The sequence below is a fragment of the Oncorhynchus kisutch genome, linkage group LG13 (assembly GCF_002021735.2).
Source record: "Oncorhynchus kisutch isolate 150728-3 linkage group LG13, Okis_V2, whole genome shotgun sequence".
NCBI classification, from domain to species: Eukaryota; Metazoa; Chordata; class Actinopteri; order Salmoniformes; family Salmonidae; genus Oncorhynchus; species Oncorhynchus kisutch.
In genome coordinates, this window is record NC_034186.2 from 15,996,312 (window position 1) to 16,016,684 (window position 20,373).

The 20,373-nt window shown below is 42.6% G+C and overlaps 1 protein-coding gene across 2 annotated transcripts in view; it reads right to left on the bottom strand.

Moving 5' to 3' along the window:
- Window positions 1-1,799: 1,799 nt before the first annotated feature.
- The window catches only part of dnai3 (dynein axonemal intermediate chain 3), a 29,096-nt gene continuing 10,522 nt past the window's right edge, over window positions 1,800-20,373 (bottom strand). Inside the window, exons 10-23 of one of the 2 annotated variants that reach the window (XM_020499498.2) lie at window positions 19,429-19,553; window positions 18,616-18,705; window positions 17,774-17,866; window positions 15,855-15,977; window positions 13,568-13,641; window positions 13,236-13,389; window positions 12,854-12,950; window positions 11,306-11,430; window positions 10,963-11,026; window positions 8,171-8,301; window positions 7,777-7,981; window positions 7,456-7,547; window positions 7,119-7,241; window positions 1,800-2,228 (exon numbers count right to left, since the gene is read on the bottom strand). In XM_020499498.2, coding sequence (XP_020355087.2) covers window positions 2,091-2,228; window positions 7,119-7,241; window positions 7,456-7,547; window positions 7,777-7,981; window positions 8,171-8,301; window positions 10,963-11,026; window positions 11,306-11,430; window positions 12,854-12,950; window positions 13,236-13,389; window positions 13,568-13,641; window positions 15,855-15,977; window positions 17,774-17,866; window positions 18,616-18,705; window positions 19,429-19,553 — 1,634 coding nt within the window. In that variant the 3' untranslated portion in view covers window positions 1,800-2,090. The remainder of the gene's footprint in view (window positions 2,229-7,118; window positions 7,242-7,455; window positions 7,548-7,776; window positions 7,982-8,170; window positions 8,302-10,962; window positions 11,027-11,305; window positions 11,431-12,853; window positions 12,951-13,235; window positions 13,390-13,567; window positions 13,642-15,854; window positions 15,978-17,773; window positions 17,867-18,615; window positions 18,706-19,428; window positions 19,554-20,373) is intronic. The other variant, XM_020499499.2, reaches the window with a different exon arrangement.

Below are 20,373 nucleotides of genomic sequence, written 5' to 3' on the forward strand. Positions count from 1 at the left end.
ATTTATGCTTTTATATTATATTTATATCAAATATGCCCACACGGGCTTCAGAACCATCTTGTGATAGTGTTATAACTGTCTTTTAATCACAGAGATGACATGTTTGAGCACATTCCATAGCCAGCCTGGGAGTGTGGAGTGAACAAGTGGCTCCAGGGGGCAAGAGGGGTGTTCCAGTCAGATCAGATCCCAGTGAGCGTTAAGGAGGGGACAGAGGGGAGGGGAGATGGGCAGTCCTTTGTCACCCTGCCCTTGGTTCCTGGGGGCCATATGGACGCCTGCCCCTGTCCCCCCTCATACCCCCCTATGCCTCTCACCCCTCCTCTCTCTGACAGGTCCATGTGAGTGAGTCGTGGAGAGAGTGAAGTCACCCGTGTGGCGTTTAATCCGTCCGACACTGCAGCATCTCATTTCCGCTCAGAGGCCCAGTGTGTGCTCTCTTCTCTTTCTCTCCCTCTCTATCGCTCGGTCTCGCTCTCTCGCACCCTTTCACGCTCGCATTCAGACTTCCCCACTGACGCTAACCCACTACCCTCTCTCTCTCTTACTTTTTCTACTTCACCTCTCATTCTTTATCTCTATATATCTCATACTTTCTTATCCTCTTAACCAGTACCTCTTTCATTCATCCCTCTCTCTCTCCACATTTTCCCTTGGTGTTCTCCATGTTTTCTCTCATACTCTTGTGTATTTCTCTTACGTTGGCATCTGACCCACGGCGTGACAACCTGGCAACAGGCAGCTGCCTCTGCATTATGCACTATCCTCCCTTCCCTCATCCCTCCCTCTTATCCTCTCTCCCTACCCTCCACCAATCTCTTTCATGGTAACCACCACCAGCCGTCACTGGTGACTATGGAGCTGTTTACCCACTCTCGACCTCTAATGGACCCTATCCTTCTCCTTTCAGACTCCCCCAGGGAAGAGCAAGCCTAGGTGCCCCCATAACAACCTAGACCAAACTCACTCTATTCAACCCTTAACTCATCACTGTCAATCTTAAACCCAGCCTCTGCAGAGGGTAAACTCTGGCAGTTCCAAATATTTTAGAAACAATTGTTATCTGGAATGTGCAATATTTGAAATTGAACTGTTGAGGTAAATTGTCCAAATAATTCAAGCTACTCTTGAAATAACCATGCCGTAGGGATCACAATTATAGCGGCTATATATCCTTTCATGGCGATGAGTTACAGTACAATGGACATGCTAATTATAATCTCTACTGTAGTGCTGAGAGTATCTGCTGAGTGCTGCAGTGTGGATCAATACTGTTTAATCAATATCAGGCGGACAAGGAGTAATCAATACTTCATATGAGAGCAGAACCATGAAACCAAAGACCTGTGAAATGATTTCCTGCCGAGTTCAAATCCTTGGGTACTCACAATGTATTTCATTATCAGGGGCTCTGGGGAACCAATGATGAACCAGGGAGGATGGCAGGCATTACACAGTAACCAGAGTTCACGCAGACAAATATGTATGTATGTGTATATATATATTTTTTTTTTAAACCTTTTTTTATACAGGTTTTTCTCATTGAGATTACATTTATTTTTCACGAGAGACCTGGTCCAACAGCAGCAGGGAGAACAATGTTTCAGACAAAACAACTTACATACACTTAACACAACATTGAACAAAACTATAGACACACATACAGAACAACAACTACATATTACATTAAGAAACACAAATATCATAACAAAAAAACAGTGTGTGTGTGAAAAACTCACTCAACTCTGAGGAATCTCTCCATTCACTACATGTACCCACAAGCAAAACAAGAGGCAAACAGTTGTCTGAACAATTTACTAAAACCAAATGGAGCTTTTAATACTGTACATAGAAAATAAAAAGTGTAACAATTCCATTTTCAATTGAATAGACACTTTGTAGTACTGTGTTAAATTAGTTGTGTGGTAGGCCTCTGGTTTCAGGGAGCATCAGACATCAGCCTGAACACTGGACACCAGGGTTGGGGTCAATTCCAAGAAGTAAACTGAAATTAAATTGAACCCAACCCTGCTGGTCACACAAGGTGTGATATCAGGTGTCAGACTGAACAGTGGATTAGGGTTAGGATGTCAGATGTCAACCTTGTCTGTGTCTGGCAGCAGCCCCATTTCCTTCAGGATGACCGTCTCCAAGGACAAGTAGTCCTCATACTCCTTCATGGCCTCCTCCAAGATCTGCTCCACCTGCTTCTCTGGTATGATGGGTTCCTGGGAGGGGGACAGACCAAGGAAACATGCTTTTGGTTCATCTTGGAAAAGAGAAATTAATAACAACCACAGTCGTATGTTGTTCAATTTATTTAAACCCTTCAGACCAATTGTGAGACCTCTCACAACAACCTCACAGAGACAGATTCCCAGCTGTAGATAGTTTTCCATCATAGAGAAAATGTAGAACTCTATCTCTGTGATCAGTAATTACAGTTATATAAAGAAGGTCAACCAACCCATTGTATTGTCTTTCATAATATCCTTCTTTGGTTAAACCTAACCTCATTTAAAACATCTGAGTTTGTGGTCTCCCTAGCAACAGGCCAGGACTAGCATGTGGTGTGAGAAAGTGAGAGGATAACAAAGTGAATGTTTTTTAAATATATAATGGCCATTTTGAATGTCTGTCTTATCAGGGCCAGACGGGAGAAAATCTAAACACACACACATTTCTGAAAACAGTAATCACCGTGTTTGGTTTTAAATTCTTGAGGTCTGCGTCTTTGTAGCCTACTCATAAAAGTATTTGGTCTGGATGGAATTTAATTTGTGTGTTTCTCTCCAAATGAGTGCAAAATAATAGGTTGGGAGACATGTCTGAATTGAATTTTGGTTGTTTACTTGAAAAGAAATGTATTCACTAGCCTTAAAATAGTCTTCGATCATCTTGACATAAGCCAGCGGGTTAGGGGATTTATTCTAAACTTTAATTTGTGCCATAACAGTAATTTTGTTCTGTCTGTTTGAGAAGAAAGACAGAATAAATATACATGAGCTCTGGGACAAATGCGCTATCATTGTTGCACAAAGATATAAAACCGTGTTTCAATCATAATCACTGTAATTAGTTTAGATTGGGAGTAGACATTCCATGGTGGGTGGCAAAGATAATTTAAATCTGATGATTTAGAATGATCTTAAATGGTTACAGACTAAATACTGTTTAATGAGAATGAGAGCATTTAAAGACTGAGTGAATTAAAGGTGAATTAAACAAACTCAAAGTTTGCTCAACAACAGCAACTACAACAACTAGAACCAAACTGGCAAGGTGTTCTTTCAGGGGGACACAAGGGGAAGTATACATATTTTTTGGTTGAAATCACAGTCATAAATTGCCCACTCAAGCATCAGATAGTGGGTCTAATGGTTATGTGAAACCAGTTAACTAGTTTGGCAAGGAATGCTTTCCTTAGCCTGAAAGGTTTGATAAACGCTGTCCAGACATCTCCCTCTGATAGACCATTATGGATGTGAATATTACAGACTGTATACCTATCCTGCTCTCTGCTGCTGAGAATCAAATACCAAGTCATGAGAGTGAATAGATTCCCGCTCCTCTCACACACTTGACTTTGCAGAATTGGACTGAGCACATCTACAGTTGAAGTCGGAAGTTTACATACACCTTAGCCAAATACATCTAAACTCAGTTTTTCACAATTCCTGACATTTAATCCTAGTAAAAATTCCCTATCTTAGGTCAGTTAGGATCACCACTTTATATTAAGAATGTGAAATGTCAGAAGTAGAGAGAATGATTTATTTCAGATTTTATTTCAGTCATCAAATTCCCAGTGGGTCAGAAGTTTACATACACTCAGAAATGTACATACACTTTCCTTTAAATCGTTTAACCTGTGTCAAACGTTTCGGGTAGCCTTCCACAAGCTTCCCACAATAAGTTGGGAGCATTTTGGCCCATTCCTCCGGACAGAGCTGGTGTAACTGAGTCAGATTTGTAGGCCTTGCTCGCACACGCTTTTTCAGTTCTGCTCACAAATGTTCTATAGGGTTGAGGTAAGGGCTTTGTGATGGCCAATAAGTTGACTTTGTTGTCCTTAAGCCATTTTGCTACAACTTTGGAAGTTGTGGCAAAATTGATCCATTTGGAAGACCCATTTGCGACCAAGCTTTAACTTCTTGACTGATTTCTTGAGATGTTGCTGGAATATATCCACATAATTTTCCATCCTCATGATGCCATCTATTTTGTGAAGTGCACCATTCCCTCCTGCAGCAAAGCACCCCCACACCATGATGCTGCCACCCCTGTGCTTAACGGTTGGGATGGTGTTCTTCGGCTTGCAAGCCTCCCCCTTTTTCCTCCAAACATAATTATGGTCATTATGGCCAAGCAGTTACATTTTTGTTTCATCAGACCAGAGGACATTTCTACAAAAAGTATGATCTTTGTCCCCATGTGCAGTTGCAAACTGTAGTCTGGCTTTCTTATGGCGGTTTTGGAGCAGTGGCTTCTTCCTTGCTGAGCGGCCTTTCAGGTTATGTCGATATAGGACTCGTTTTACTGTGGATATAGATACTTTTGTATCTGTTTCCTCCAGCATCTTCACAAGGTCCTTTGCTGTTGTTCTGCACTTTTCGCACAAAAGTACGTTCATCTCTAGGAGACAGAACACGTCTCCTTCCTGAGAGGTATGACGGTTGCGTGGTCCCATGGTGTTTATACTTGCGTACTATTGTTTGTACAGATGAACGTGGTACCTTCAGGCATTTGGAAATTGCTCCCAAGGATGAACTAGACTTGTGGAGGTCTACAATTTTTTTTATTAGGTCTTGGCTGATTTCTTTTGATTTTCCCATGATGTCAAGCAAAGAGGCACTGAGTTTGAAGGTAGGCCTTGAACTATATCCACAGATACACCTCCAATTGACTCAAAGGATATCAATTAACCTATCAGAAGTTTCTAAAGCCATGACATCATGTTCCATAATTTTCCAAGCTGTTTAAAGGCACAGACAACTTAGTGTATGTAAACTTATTAGTGTATGTAAACTTCACTGATACAGTGAATTATAAGTGAAATAATCTGCCTAAACAATTGTTGGATAAATTACTAAATTACTAATTACTAAAAATTACTAAGTAGATGTCCTAACCGACTTGCCAAAACTATAGTTTGTTAACAAGAAATTTGTGGAGTGGTTGAAAAACAAGTTTTAATGACTCCAACCGACTTCAACTGTAACTTTGGGTCAATTAAATCTGTTTGCAAGATTACAGTGTATAGCAGATTGTCACCTTCTGGCTCAAGACGTTGAGAATAACTTAGAAACAGGTACTCAGGAGTACACACACATTATGCATCAAGCAATCTGTTTGCAATCTGTTATGTCATGGCTGTCTTAAATGATTTTTGTGAAAAAAATATATAGTGGGGCAAAAAAGTATTTAGTCAGCCACCAATTGTGCCACCAAACTATGACAGACAAAATGTGAAAAAAAATCCAGAAAATCACATTGTCGGATTTTTTATTTATTTATTTGCAAATTATGGTGGAAAATAAGTATTTGGTCACCTACAAACAAGCAAGATTTCTGACTGTCACAAACCTGTAACTTCTTCTTTAAGAGGCTCCTCTGTCCTCCACTCATTACCTGTATTAATGGCACCTGTTTGAAATTGTTATCAGTATAAAAGACACCTGTCCACAACCTCAAACAGTCACACTCCAAACTCCGCTATGGCCAAGACCAAAGAGCTGTCAAAGGACACCAGAAACAAAATTGTAGACCTGCACCAGGCTGGGAAGACTGAATCTGCAATAGGTAAGCAGCTTGGTTTGAAGAAATCAACTGTGGGAGCAATTATTAGGAAATGGAAGACATACAAGACCACTGATAATCTCCCTCGATCTGGGGCTCCACGCAAGATCTCACCCCGTGGGGTCAAAATGATCACAAGAACGGTGAGCAAAAATCCCAAAACCCCACGGGGGGACCTAGTGAATGACCTGCAGAGAGCTGGGACCAAAGTAACAAAGCCTACCATCAGTAACACACTACGCCGCCAGGGACTCAAATCCTGCAGTGCCAGACGTGTCCCCCTGCTTAAGCCAGTACATGTCCAGGCTCGTCTAAAGTTTGCTAGAGAGCATTTGGATGATCCAGAAGAAGATTGGGAGAATGTCATATGGTCAGATGAAACCAAAAAAACTCAACCCGTTGTGTTTGGAGGACAAAGAATGCTGAGTTGCATCCAAAGAACACCATACCTACTGTGAAGCATGGGGGTGGAAACATCATGCTTTGGGGCTGTTTTTCTGCAAAGGGACCAGGACGACTGATCCGTGTAAAGAAAATAATGAATGGGGCCATGTATCATGAGATTTTGAGTGAAAACCTCCTTCCATCAGCAAGGGCATTGAAGATGAAACGTGGCTGGGTCTTTCAGCATGACAATGATCCCAAACACACCGCCCGGGCAACGAAGGAGTGGCTTCGTAAGAAGCATTTCAAGGTCCTGGAGTGGCCTAGCCAGTCTCCAGATCTCAACCCCATAGAAAATCTTTGGAGGGAGTTGAAAGTCCAGCAACAGCCCCAAAACATCACTGCTCTAGAGGAGATCTGCATGGAGGAATGGGCCAAAATACCAGCAACAGTGTGTGAAAACCTTGTGAAGACTTACAGAAAACATTTGACCTCTGTCATTGCCAACAAAGGATATATAACAAAGTATTGAGATAAACTTTTGTTATTGACCAAATACTTATTTTCCACCATAATTTGCAAATCAATTCATTAAAAGTCCTACAATGTGATTTTCAGGATTTTTTTTTCTCATTTTGTCTGTCATAGTTGAAGTGTACCTATGATGAAAATTACAGGCTTCTCTCATCTTTTTAAGTGGGAGAACTTGCACAATTGGTGGCTGACTAAATACTTTTTTGCCCCACTGTATATATATTTTTAAATGCGCAGACAGCCCAACTTTAAGCAGGCAATATTCGATGCTCTGGCTTTAAACGTATGAGCTAAAAATGGCAAAACTTTAGAACCAGTTTGAATCGGTTCTGACCATGTGACATTATACACAGATAATGTTTTCCATCAGTTAATAATCATCTCTATATACTGTATCTCACCATCTTCTTTCTCAGCTCCTCTGCCTCATAGTCTTTCTTCTCCTTGGCTCTCATCTCCCTCCTCTTCTCAAAGTACACCAGCCTGTCCACCTCCTTCTCAAAGTACTTACTCATGCTCAGCTTCTACACACACACACACACACACACACACACACACACACACACACACACACACACACACACACACACACACACACACACACACACACACACACACACACACACACACACACACACAGAGGATGGTAGAGCTATATCAAACGCATTGGAGAAAATAAAACACAGATGGTAAAATTGAATACATCCTGTTGTCCTAGAGGCCACCTCCAGTACAAACCTCATTGCTGGAGGGGCTGCGAAGTGTCCATGGGATCTCCAGAATATGCAGAGTTCCCAGGTGATCAGACACAGCCAGGAGATGCTGCTTTGCTGTTTGTACAACAAACAAAAAGTGAATCAGATTAATACAGAACTTTCTGAATCGAACAATAAATAAATACAGGGATCCAGCAGCAGCAGCATTAGCAACATAGCCTGGTTCCAGATCTGTTTGTGCTGTCTTGTCAATTCCTACTGCCACAATGACCATACGAGTTGGCAAGACAGCACAAACAGATCTGGGACCATGTTGGCAGCACCAAGATCAGCGGCAACTCACAGGAGACGATCCAGGGTTTGATGCATGTGATCTGGGTGGCAGTGATGTTCTGGGTCTGGGAGGGCTCATGGGTCTTCTCCAGAAGGTCCCACACATCGATGTTCCCGTCCTCTTTACCGATGAAGAGCACAGCTGGACGTGACTGGGACCAGTATCCCACAGTGCACTTCTTCTGAGAACACGATGACTGGATGATGGGGCCGTTCTGATAGGTCGTAGATCACAACAAGTTCAAATGCTTAAAAACATTTTATAAGCCTTATCATAAAACCTTATAAAGGCTCATATATACTTACAACAAGTTAGAATGCATTATACCCGCAGGGTTTAAGTTAAGTGATACCAAATTATCTTAATGAGTCTGTGTTTGACCAAATGTTGTTATTGTTGTTACCGTGACGCCCTCCTTCCAGATGGCAAAGGTCCATCCTCCCACGGTCAGAATGATGTCTTTAAAGAAGGGAGACCGACGAACAGTGTTCACCTGCCCATCATGGATTATAAACCGATGAGAGGGCTTGGCACCTGAAAAACATAGAGAAGTAGACAGAAACAGAGAGAGAGACAGAGAGAGTGTGCGGTTAAAGTTGGCAAAAAACACACACATTTCTTTCAACGGGGCCGGGCGGTGACATGGGGGAGCAGCTTAAGCCCACCCTCTTCAACATATATATCAACGAATTGGCGAGGGCACTAGAACAATCTGCAGCACCCGGCCTCACCCTACTAGAATCTGAAGTCAAATGTCTACTGTTTGCTGATGATATGGTTCTTCTGTCCCCAACCAATGAGGGCCTACAGCAGCACCTAGATCTTCTGCACAGATTCTGTGAGACCTAGGCCCTTACAGTATATCTCAGTTAGACAAAAAATAATAGTGTTCCAAAAAAGGTCCAGTTGCCAGGACCACGAATACAACTTCCATCTAGACACCGTTGTCCTAGAGCTCACAAAAAACTATACATACCTCTGCCTAAAAATCAGCATCACAGGTAATGTCCATAAAGCTGTGAACGTTCTGAGAGACAAGGCAAGAAGGGCCGTCTATGCAATCAAAAGGAACATCAAATTCAACATACCAATTAGGATCTGTCAAAAAATACTTGAATCGGTTATAGAACCCATTTCCCTTTATGGTTGTGATGTCTGGGGTCCGCTCACCAACCAAGAATTCACAAAATGGGACAAACACCAAAATGCAGAATTCTGCAAAAATATCCTCCATGTATAATGTAAAACACCAAATAATGCATACAGAGCAGAATTAGGCCAATACCTGCTAATTATCAAAATCCAGAAAAGAGACAAATTCTACAACCAACTAAAAGGAAGCAATTCCCAAACCTTCCATAACAAAGCCATTACCTGCAGAGAAATGAACCTGGAGAAGAGTCCCCTAAGTATGCAGATCCTGGGGCTCTGTACACAAACACAAACAGAGTCCACAGAGCCCCAGGACAGCAACACAATTAGACCCAACCAAATCATGAGAAAACTAGAATGCCATTTGGCCCTAAACAGAGAGTACACAGTGGCAGAATACCTGACCACTGTGACTGACCCAAAATTAAGGAAATATTTGACTATATACAGACTCAGTGAGCATAGCCTTGCCATTGAAAAAGGCCACTGAAGGCAGACCTGGCTCTCAAGAGAAGACCTGTTGGCACAAGAAAAGGGAAACCAGTGAAGAACAAACACCATTGTAAATACAACCTATATTTTTATTTATTTATTTCCCCTTTTTAACTATTTGCACATCATTCCAACTCTGTATATAGACATAATATGACATTTGAAATGTCTTTATTCTTTTGGAACTTTTGTGAGTGTAATGTTTACTGTTAATCTTTTACTGTTTATTTAACTTTTGTTTATTATCTATTTCACTTGCTTTGGCAATGTAAACATCTGTTTCCCATGCTTATGAACCCCTTAAATTGAATTGAAATTGAATTGAGAGAGAGAGAGAGAGAGAGAGAGATTACCCCAGTTCAACCACATAGGAGATGAACCATATTGTCAGGCGGTGGGTGTAGCTGGTGCATGAAGTCAGGTGCAGGAGAGCAGAGATGAGTGAACAACTCACTTTACTCAAGAAAATAGCACAAGTAACAGTACCAATGTGCGAACAATAACGGTTGCTACAAAACACGGGTGAAAACAGCACCCGCACAAAACCAGCCGGAAATGTACCGACATGAACAATAAACAATGACACACAAAGATATGGGGGAAAAAGAGAGTTAAATACATGACCAGTATTTGGGAGATGAAAACTCGGTGTGTGGGAAAACGAGACAAAACAAATGGAAAATGAAAAATGGATCGGCGATGGCTAGAAGACCAGTGACGTCGACCGCCGAACACCGCCCAAACAAGGAGAGGCATCGACTTCGGCAGAAGTCGTGACACACATGGAAAATGAGTCTGAGGTAGGTATGTGTGTCTGTGTCTGAATGTTTCATCAAGATTTGAATCAACACTGGTGCCATTTCCAAGGACCAGTATCTTCCTATTGGGATACAGTAATAACGTTAAAGCTAAATAAACAGTCTACTGACCACTAGGAGCACATATTATAGTATAATAATGTCATTTCCCTTGGGAACCATTTCCCCCTTTACCATTAACGAACATGAGGAACGTGCTTTATAGGGAGCAATTACCATTAATGTACAAGCAAATAACCTTTGTCTTCCCTGACGCTGTTGTGACACGAGACACAGTTTATTATTAAGTAATCACATTCCTGTGCCCTGCCAAAACAAGATGAGGGAACCAAGGTTAATCTCCTGTAATTGGTCATAAATTGCTGAATGGCTCAATACTTTAGTAGTGATACTATTGTAGTCTAGCAGCCATGATATTAAATCTATTTCCCAGACAGTAAATGCCTTGTTTTGTTTCTTGACTGCCTCAAATCTCTTGTGCTTAAACAAACTATGATTAGGAGGAGAATAGGAGATCCTGAAGGCATTGTTTGAGTCTCCATGGAATCTGTAGAGCAGTTACATTCATGATACTTAAGATATATGAAACAAAGCAACCAATCTCCCTGATTACTAAGAGCTCTAGAGGTTTAGGAGATGATGTATTTTCCTTGGCTGTGAACCAACGGACGTGTTAACTGTAAGAGTATAGTTTAAATGATATTATAGATGGTCTCATTTATGATGATCTTACTGAACAGTCGTCCAGAGTCGTTGTCCTTCTCCAACTTCCAGTCTGTGTACACAAGCTCTCCATCCTGAGGGCAAAATGTGGTAGAAAGAACACGTTGTAGCTGAGTTTGACCTTAGTGTAACTAAGCCCCAGGATGGATAGTTTACAGTTGGCATACAGTATGAAGTTACCTGTGACTTGAATTGAGTTCTTCATGAAAAGTATTAACTCCATAACTCATCAATGAAACACATTCCACCTCTAGTAGTACGTACTTTTCAGTTACTTGATAATAGTTCCCCCTTGGAACTTCCTTCCTTCCATCCATCCATATAATAGCTATGGAGAAGAAAGGCTACGTTACCTCGGTCCCTGCGTATAACCTGGTGCAGATGTCCTCCAGCGGTTTGAGTTGTTTGGCTGAAGGCACTCTGAGCAGGGCGTACTCTGGAGCAACCTCTGACCTCTCTGCATTCAGGTGGGCCCTGTCTGTCAGGGGTTAATAGGGGGAAGCACAGAGTGAGCAGTGTTGTTATGCAGTTAAACATCATAGTTAGGGCATTTATTCCAGATAGCCTTTTGTAGCTCTTTAATGACTGTTACTCAGTGAGTGAAACAGCCAGGGCAGTTGACCGGAGAGCACGCGGGGCTGTGGCTCTGTAAGGCTTGGTACCAGCTCAGTCATCTGACCACCACCAACAGGAGAGGGAGAAGGAGAGGAGCGGCCTTTTCAGTGACAAAAGCCCCACTGTCTGCAGTGATAGTGCAGGACTCGACAGCATGTTCACAGCCCTTTATCGCCATATTATATTAGCTATCTCTAGGGTATGATCACTACACACTATTAGTTATAGGAGATGTAGGCTACTCATTAGAACTGTGGTTAAGATCAAATTGGGTTACACTAACCAACGTTCCAGTGATGACTGATGACATTGATCATCATAGCGTCATTGATGACACGAAGATCACCACCTTCTACAATCTAAACCTAGTGTTCCTATTGGGTTGGAGGATCGTAGGGAGGAGTCTTTAAGACAGGACGGGTAACACCTTCCAATCAAGACTCTCTACCTGACCTTCCATTCTCTAACAGACAAAGCCGCTACCCACCTTAACTCAAGACAGCTGACCCTATTCAATTACATAGATCATATCGAAACAGCCCACGACATGTCCAAAAAACGGCCCAAAAATTCTGCACCTTTTAGGTTCAGTAACTGAAAATGAATTCATTCCATAACCACTAAGAAAGCTGTGTGTATAAATGCAGATCTTAAAGCAGCAAGACAAAGACAGGTTTTCTTCTTGATGTACCACCCGAGACACAGGAACATCTTTTGGCCCCAGGGGCTCAGCAGCATATTGCAAACAGCTGACAGTCAACAAAGTTAATGCCCCCTGACTATGAGAGCCTTGTCTAGGTCTGGGACCGATCGTTTAATAAAACAGTATGAAACCAGAGGCGAGAAGGGTGAGGGGGGGTGGTGAAGGGAGAGACGGCCATGGCCCACTGATCATAGAGCTCACTGATCCAAAGTAGAATCTGAGACAGTGGCACACTCAAACACATACACAAGCATGTCGAACGCAATGTACAGACACACTGACAAACACATCACACACTCCACAGACAGTGTGTGCCCTGCGGGTCCATTACAAAGAGTAACTAGTCTCTTATATCTTTATCTCCTAAGATTCTTGATTTGAAGACAGATGTTGTTTTGGCTTGCTGTTTAGTGTTCCGCTCATCTGTGTTGCTTCAAGGGGTTAGAAAAAAGGGAGAATGAAAATAGGAAAAGAAAGAGTGACAGCAAGAGAAATAAACAGAGGGAAGGGAGATGCTCATCTGCATCACTGCCTGAAGGAGAAGGAGAGAGAAAAACGGTAGAGGAAGAAGGTAAATACTCACCTGCGTTGCTACCTGTATGGTTGTCACAGGTGTTGTCTCGCAGGCTGATTTTCAAAGGGCTGTATTCCCCGCTGGTATCAATCTTAGGCAGGGAAACCTGACACATGACAAGACGATAGCTTTGACATCTATCTAATGCCTTTAGAGAACTGTCAAACACACAGTACATTCCACAAATAGGCAACACTAGGAACCCCACTCTCCCTTCATATTTTCTATGTGTATTTCCGACAGATCAGAAGTGTAGGGGAAAATTAAAGTGTAGATAAAGGGGTTGAAGTGGAGACTGAACCTTGGTCTCTGGGGTCATACCAGGAGTGTTACCATTTAACCAAGGGGTCTGTTATAAATCAGTAATGGTACAGTATGATATATGCTGTACCCTGATGAGTGGTTTCCATGTGAGGTCGAGGTGTTTGAAGGTGTTGGGAACACCGTGAGGATTCTCCAGCGGTTTCTCCTCCACCTTCTGTTTCCGCTGGTCGGCCATGGTCTGGAGTACCCTCGGAGCCCGAATATCCCAGAACATCACACAGCTGGTAGGGAGAGACAGACACAGGGAGAACAAAAGAAACAAACAAAAACACCAACAAAGAGACAGGACCTAACATTTGATACATCTAAATTATAATTGTATTGTTTTTCATTCAATATTATATTTTTTATAAAACGATTGCATTTAGTCAGTCATTTAATATTAATGTCACTTTGTACCAATCAGGGGCGCAGGTGACGATCTGAACACATATTCCATTCTTGTTCTCCATCGGTACCCCCATTCTAGAGACCTTATCAGAATGAAAGAGAGAAAATGAATGAATATCTACTACACCACAGGTAGGCTTTTCAGTCCTTGTCACGGTGAGTAATGATATCCCATTTAGGGTCGGAACCTTGTCCTAATAAAAGGGAGCACTTGGGAGCATAGACCATTGTGCAGCTGTATTTTAGTCCTAGAATAATGCTATCCCTGGTTTTACAGGTTTGGCTCCCTGGGGACACTTTGATAATTGCCTGGTTTCACTTAAACCAACGACTCTCCGTGGATTGCAACGAAGCGTTGCACCACCCACACGCTTCTTTAGACATAAGACAAAATACACACTTTATTAGATGGTATAACCAATGAATGTTCACTCACTTTAAACACAGGGCATACAAGGAGATTGAGGAAGGGATAACTTCATTACTATCCACCTCTTTAATAAAAACCATGCGATTGTAGCCTGGGTGTCAAGTCTGTTTCTGCTCTCTTGCCAACTCCTTCTGGAATTGTCATGCTCAATATTACACTGGTACCCAGGCTAGTGTGAAAGGCTTGTAGTGATATTACTACTAAGACAGCACTATATAGGCATCACGACATGTCACTTGAAGATACGAGTTACCATTACCTGCTCTGACCTGTTAGGGAGGTTTGTGTTGACAGGATCCCTGACATAGAGATGATCTCTATGGTGCTTCCTGACGTAGATGGACCACGGCAATTATGTCTAAAAGCCTGTTGTGACATTCACCCTTGACCACTCCTATAAAGCTATTCCTATAGACCTTCTCTACTGTGACTACTTTCACTGATCATCTATCTCAGATCCTGCTAAAAATGTATTGTGTAACGGTCAAAGTGCTTTTAAGTCAGATTGGATCGTAAATTAAACAGGGTCATCATACCAAAATTAGACTCAGAAATCATTAGTGTGATAAGAGGACCTAGCTAACCCTTTTAACGTAAGTGTTTGAATATCAGTGTGTAAATTAGGTGTGAAGGCTTAAAAATGTCAGTTCTCACTGGACCCTGGTAGGTTGGTACTTTGTTAAGTGTATTTACTTTAGATCTCATAATGTGTGGCCTCCCGAGTGCTGCAGTGGTCTAAGGCAATGCATCGCAGTGCTAGCTGTGCCACTAGAGATTCTAGGTTAGAGTCCAGGCTCTGTCGCAGCCGGCCGTGACCGGGAGACCCATGGGGCGGCTCACAATTGGCCCAGAGTCATCCGGGTTAGGGGAGGGTTTGGCCGGCAGGGATGTCCTTGTCCCATTGCGCACTAGCGACTCCTGTGGTGGGCCAGGCACAGTGCACGCTGACACTACAGTGTTTCCGCCGACACATTGGTGCGGCTGGCTTCTGGGTTAAGTGGGCATTGTGTCAAGAAGCAGTGCGGCCTGGTTGAGTTGTGTTTTGGAGGACACACGGCTCTCGACCTTCGCCTCTCCCGAGTCCGTACGGAAGTTGCAGTGATGATACAAGACTGTAACTACCAATTGGATACCACGAAATTGGGGTGAAAAAAGGGGTAAAACATTTGTGGTGAGAGCCGAGTGTGTTGAGACCAAAACTTTCAAGAATTATTCATTTGGACAAAAACAGAAAAGTCAAATCACATTAGTATTTTCCCATGGTAAGAAATCACAATCAAATAATTAGCTAATAAAACATCTTAAAGGGATAGTTCAGGATTTTTGCAACCACTAACTTCCTTCATACTGGATGGAGAGAAATATTCACAAGTTCATCTAACTCATCCCCTCACAGTAACTCCCCTCATCCCCCTACAGTTCCTCCCCTCATCCTCCTACAGTTCCTCCCCTCGTCCCCTACAGTTCCTCCCCTCATCCTCCTACAGTTCCTCCCCTCATCCTCCTACAGTAACTCCCCTCATCCCCCTACAGTTCCTCCCCTCACCCTCCTACAGTAACTCCCCTCATCCCCCTACAGTTCCTCCCCTCATCCCCCTACAGTTCCTCCCCTCATCCCCCTACAGTTCCTCCCCTCATCCTCCTACAGTAACTCCCCTCATCCCCCTACAGTTCCTCCCCTCACCCTCCTACAGTAACTCCCCTCATCCCCCTACAGTTCCTCCCATCATTCCCCTACAGGTCCTCCCCTCATCCCCCTACAGTTCCTCCCCTCATCCCCCTACAGTTCCTCCCCTCATCCCCCTACAGTTCCTCCCCTCATCCCCCTACAGTTCCTCCCCTCATCCCCCTACAGTAACTCCGTACCTCAAAGGTTCCCGGCAGCCACTGGATGTCTGTAATGGGTGCTTTGTGGCCATTCTCTATGCCTGAGACAGCACAGTAACGCACCACAGGGGTTTCATTCTCCCGCTTGTCTTCAAAGCCCTGCTGGGGTGACAAACACACAGGGATTACAGCAAACAGCAGGGTGTTAGTCACACAATACAGCAAACAGCAAACAGCAGGGTGGCATAAGCACTGTCAGGTCAATCAACAAGTTCCATACCATAATAGCACTATGGAGGATACAGAGTGAAATACTTTAATGTCCCAGAATTGTCCTTTCTAATCTACTAAAGACAGAATTCAAATAATATACAGTTAGTTGCTTTGCTAACAGTGGAAATTAAGAATGTGGTTTATATTATATACAGAAGGACTTTCGTTTTTTGCTCTAAATGGTTTAGGACCTAGAGCAGTGCATGTGATTTCACTTTGCACTTTGGCCACCGCTGTCGTTGGCTCTGTTTCTCATTAAGACTGAGATCACTAGCTGATTGGAAAGAGATGTAGACTTAGCAGTAAAGCTGCATGCTTGGAGAGTGCTGTATATGTTACTGTTTGTGCATGTCTACTGGGTTATGGCACCCTTTTCCCTATATACTGTAGCGCACTACTTTTGACCGGGGACAATAGGGCTCTGGTCAAAAGTAGGGCACTATGTAGGGGATAGTGTGCCATTTGGGACATAACCTGTCTCTACAAAAGGTGTGAATATGGCAGGTTAGGACATACACACGTTCCCTTAAAACCATACGGGGGGTTTACAAGGCAGTAACAGGTGCTAATAAAGGACATCTTTAGCTGATAGAACTGCCATTGTTTGTTCTGAAAACACATAGCTGTAATCAGGTGTGTGTGTGTGTGTGTGTGTGTGTGTGTGTGTGTGTGTGTGTGTGTGTGTGTGTGTGTGTGTGTGTGTGTGTTTTAGGCCATGAAAGACCTATCAAGGGCATAGAGGGGTTAGGCAATAACTGGAGTGTGGTGTGTGTTGGTGTTGTTGACTCTGGATACTGGATGTTGGCTCTGGAGTGAACAGGGACACAGTGTATGGAGGGAAGGAAGACGGATGCAGCTGCTATCATATTCTACTAGGTAATAAAGAAAGAATAAACTGAGATAGAGACTAATGAAGGTTGGATATTAGGGCTGTGACGATAACAGTATCGCAATATTTTTCCACTGCAAACATGAAAACATGAAGTTGACCAAACTCTTTAGTTCTTTAAAAACCTGCTGTAAAATATTGTGTGCTATAGGTTGGAAAATAAATACATGTGAGTCTGGATGACAACATAATGATATTTGTTTCCATGTTTGTTTCTTAAAGAAGTGAAATCCGCTTCATGTTTTGTTTCCTTGCCACGATACTAATGAATATCGCAATACTGGAATCGTCCTACCCCATTGGAAATGGGATGGATGTGGCAGGCAACAGCTTTGGGGTTCCAGGTTTTCTGCTTACTAGTTAAGGCTGGTTAGCCACGGTATATGGTTAGGTTAGGTCAGAGATGGTCTATAATGTTGTAGTAATGTTGCCCTTGTAACAGGCTTTGGTTAGGTCTGACCTGGACAGAGTTGAGGTTTGTGGGGCTAAGCTGCCTAAGTATATGGGTTAGGTCTGGCTTGCTGTGATCGCCAGGGTTGGCTTGAAAAGGACCATCAGGACCGCTGCATTCCCCTTTAATTAAAGGCTGAGGATGAAGAGAAACCCGGCAAGCCAATGTGTCATCATTTCACTGCGTCACAGGGCTTTAACTCTAAAACTTAGCCTAGAACTGGGCATCTAGATTGAAGATAATATTATGAACCAGAATTGGGACCCCTCATAGACTTTCATATGCAGAAGCATGCCATTGGGATTGAGTCAGTGTGATCAGGACAGAACGTTGATTAGTACTTACTAAAGCGTTGGTGTTTGCTGCTATGTTCTTTCCACCACTGGTGCGTGTGCCCTGTAATTGTTCTACATGGGTGGATATATCCCATAACACAACCTGAGATGACAACAACACAAATAAGTGTATTACTCAGGGTGGATCAACAACTACACCTTCACCTCTCATAAAACCCTCTCCTTTTAACATATTATTAATGCTTCAGTTTAATATGAACATTTCATGAAATAAAACCATGGAGAAAACAATGGAGGATAATGGCCAAAGAGGATAAAGATAACAAGGAGAGAACGAAAAGAAAGCTGCACCTTCTATAAACAGCTATTTATCTGTTTTATCAGATTCCCTTGAAATGAAGCCAGTGAGGCCAGTGAGGCCAGTGAGGCCAGTGAGGCCAGTGAGGCCAGTGAGGCCAGTGAGGCCTGGGACGGAGGAGGACATGGGAAATGAAATCTACTCCTGAGATGGTTATATAATACGGCCTCATAAGAAAAACTCCACAGTGCTGACAGTTAGTGGGCACTGAAACAGAGACAGGGAGGTAGGTAGATAGGGAGCGAGGAAGAGAGGGATAGAAGGAGGGAGTGAGGGAAAGGGAGAGAGGATGAGGGAGAGGGAGCAGGAGGGGGAGAGGGAAAGGGAAGGGAGAGAGAGAGGGAAATACGTGGGTGGATATATCCCATATTCCATAACACAACCTGAGATGACAACAGCACAAAGAACCTGAGTGAGAGAGAACGTAGTTGAGAGGAGTATTAACAACAAGAGAGAAACATTTGGTCAGCAGCACCAAAGAGGGCAATAGAAATATGTTAACTTAGCAGTAAAGAGATGGAGAGAGAGAGAACCTGGCCGTTCATGCAGCCACCAACAATAATATTTGGGTCGGAAGGGCAGAACTCAAAGGAGAAGACGTCGTCTGGGCACTCCAACAGCAACTGCAAACAGCAGGAAAACAGAAACCCACAGCGTTACAGTGGGCTGAGGCATTACATTTCAAAGCAGAGAGAGACTTTCAAGTACTATGGTCCCTTGCCATCGAATGTATTTATTTATTCTAGTCATTCAATACACTCAGTATTTTAAATCTATGGCCTTGGCTAATCCCATGTGCAAATGATTCCATTTCACTGAACATAAAAAAAAACTAAAAAATAACAGAGAAACAGCTTTGTAATGCAAAACAATGAGTTGGGCTACATTATGTTCAAGTGCAGCACTAAATGTGGTCTATTCCTAACAAGTGCAGAGCTGAATTTGGTATATTCCTAACAAGTGCAGAGCTGAATCTGGTCTATTCCTATCAAATGTGTTTATTTTATCTGCTGAAAATGTATTGCAGTATTTTTTTTTTATCCCTAAACCACCTCATATACAGTACTTTATAGTGGCTCTATTATCCTTGGGTAAATTCGACTGCTCAACTCAATTGTAATTAATTAAGAGTCTCTTACTTCAACTTAACCAAACAAAAGCGTTGAATGACAGTTCAAAGCAACTTCTAAAGCCATTCTCTTTTTAAGAGAGCTCATCTCAAACAGATCTGACGTGAGTCAAGGGTGAGAAGAGAGATATTGCTTGTAAGCTGTCAGTGAGGATTTATCCAGAGAGAGAGAGGTAGAAGAGGATGAAATGAAAGAGAAGACTTTGCCATACCATACCTGTGGGTTGATGGGATCAGAGAAGCTCCAGAAGAGAATGAGGGAGGGGTTTAGGAGCAGCTTAGTGGAGCCATTGATCCTGTCCTCGAAGGACAGCCTCTCTGTCACAGCCACCGCTATCACACCTAAACACAACCACATATTCTTTCTTACTATGTGTAATACAGATTGTGTCTGTATACCCATCTGTATGTGGATGTTGTCTGTATCTTCTGTCTGTACTTTCTGCCTGTACCTTCTGCCTGTACTTTCTGCCTGTACCTTCTGTCTGTACCTTATGTCTGTACCTTCTGCCTGTACTTTCTGCCTGTACCTTCTGTCTGTACCTTCTGTCTGTACCTTCTGTCTGTTTATTCTGTTTAGCACTATTTCGCCAGCTCGAATTCCGGGCACATGTAAATGTACTTAAAGGTGATTCTGATAAACACTGTCATAACTTTACAGAACCATACAGAAACTCCCACAACCACATATAACCACTGTCAAAACCATACACATGTATTTGATACCATCCCGCTCCAGTCATTACCACGAGCCCATCCTCCCCAATCAAGGTGCCACAGACCTCCTGTATTGAAGGGTATGAATGATTGTTACTGTGGCCCAAAAAAAGATCAGTGCAATCATTTACATTTAGCAGACAGACAGTGAGAAGGAACGGTAATGTTCCGCTACTGAACAGAACATACAGAATACTTATCATCATCAGTTACTGTATGGGTGTTACAATCAATTCAAAGTTTATTGGTTGTTTAAACAGATTTGCAGATGTTATCAGGTGCAGTGAAATGCTTGTGTTTCTACTAGCTCCAACAGTGCAGTAATACCTAGCAATACAATAACAATACACGCATAATCCCAAAAAATGAAAAAATGTATTATATAGGAGGAGCCATGACTAGAATACAGTATATACTTATAAAGTGGTTGAAACAGTATGTAAAC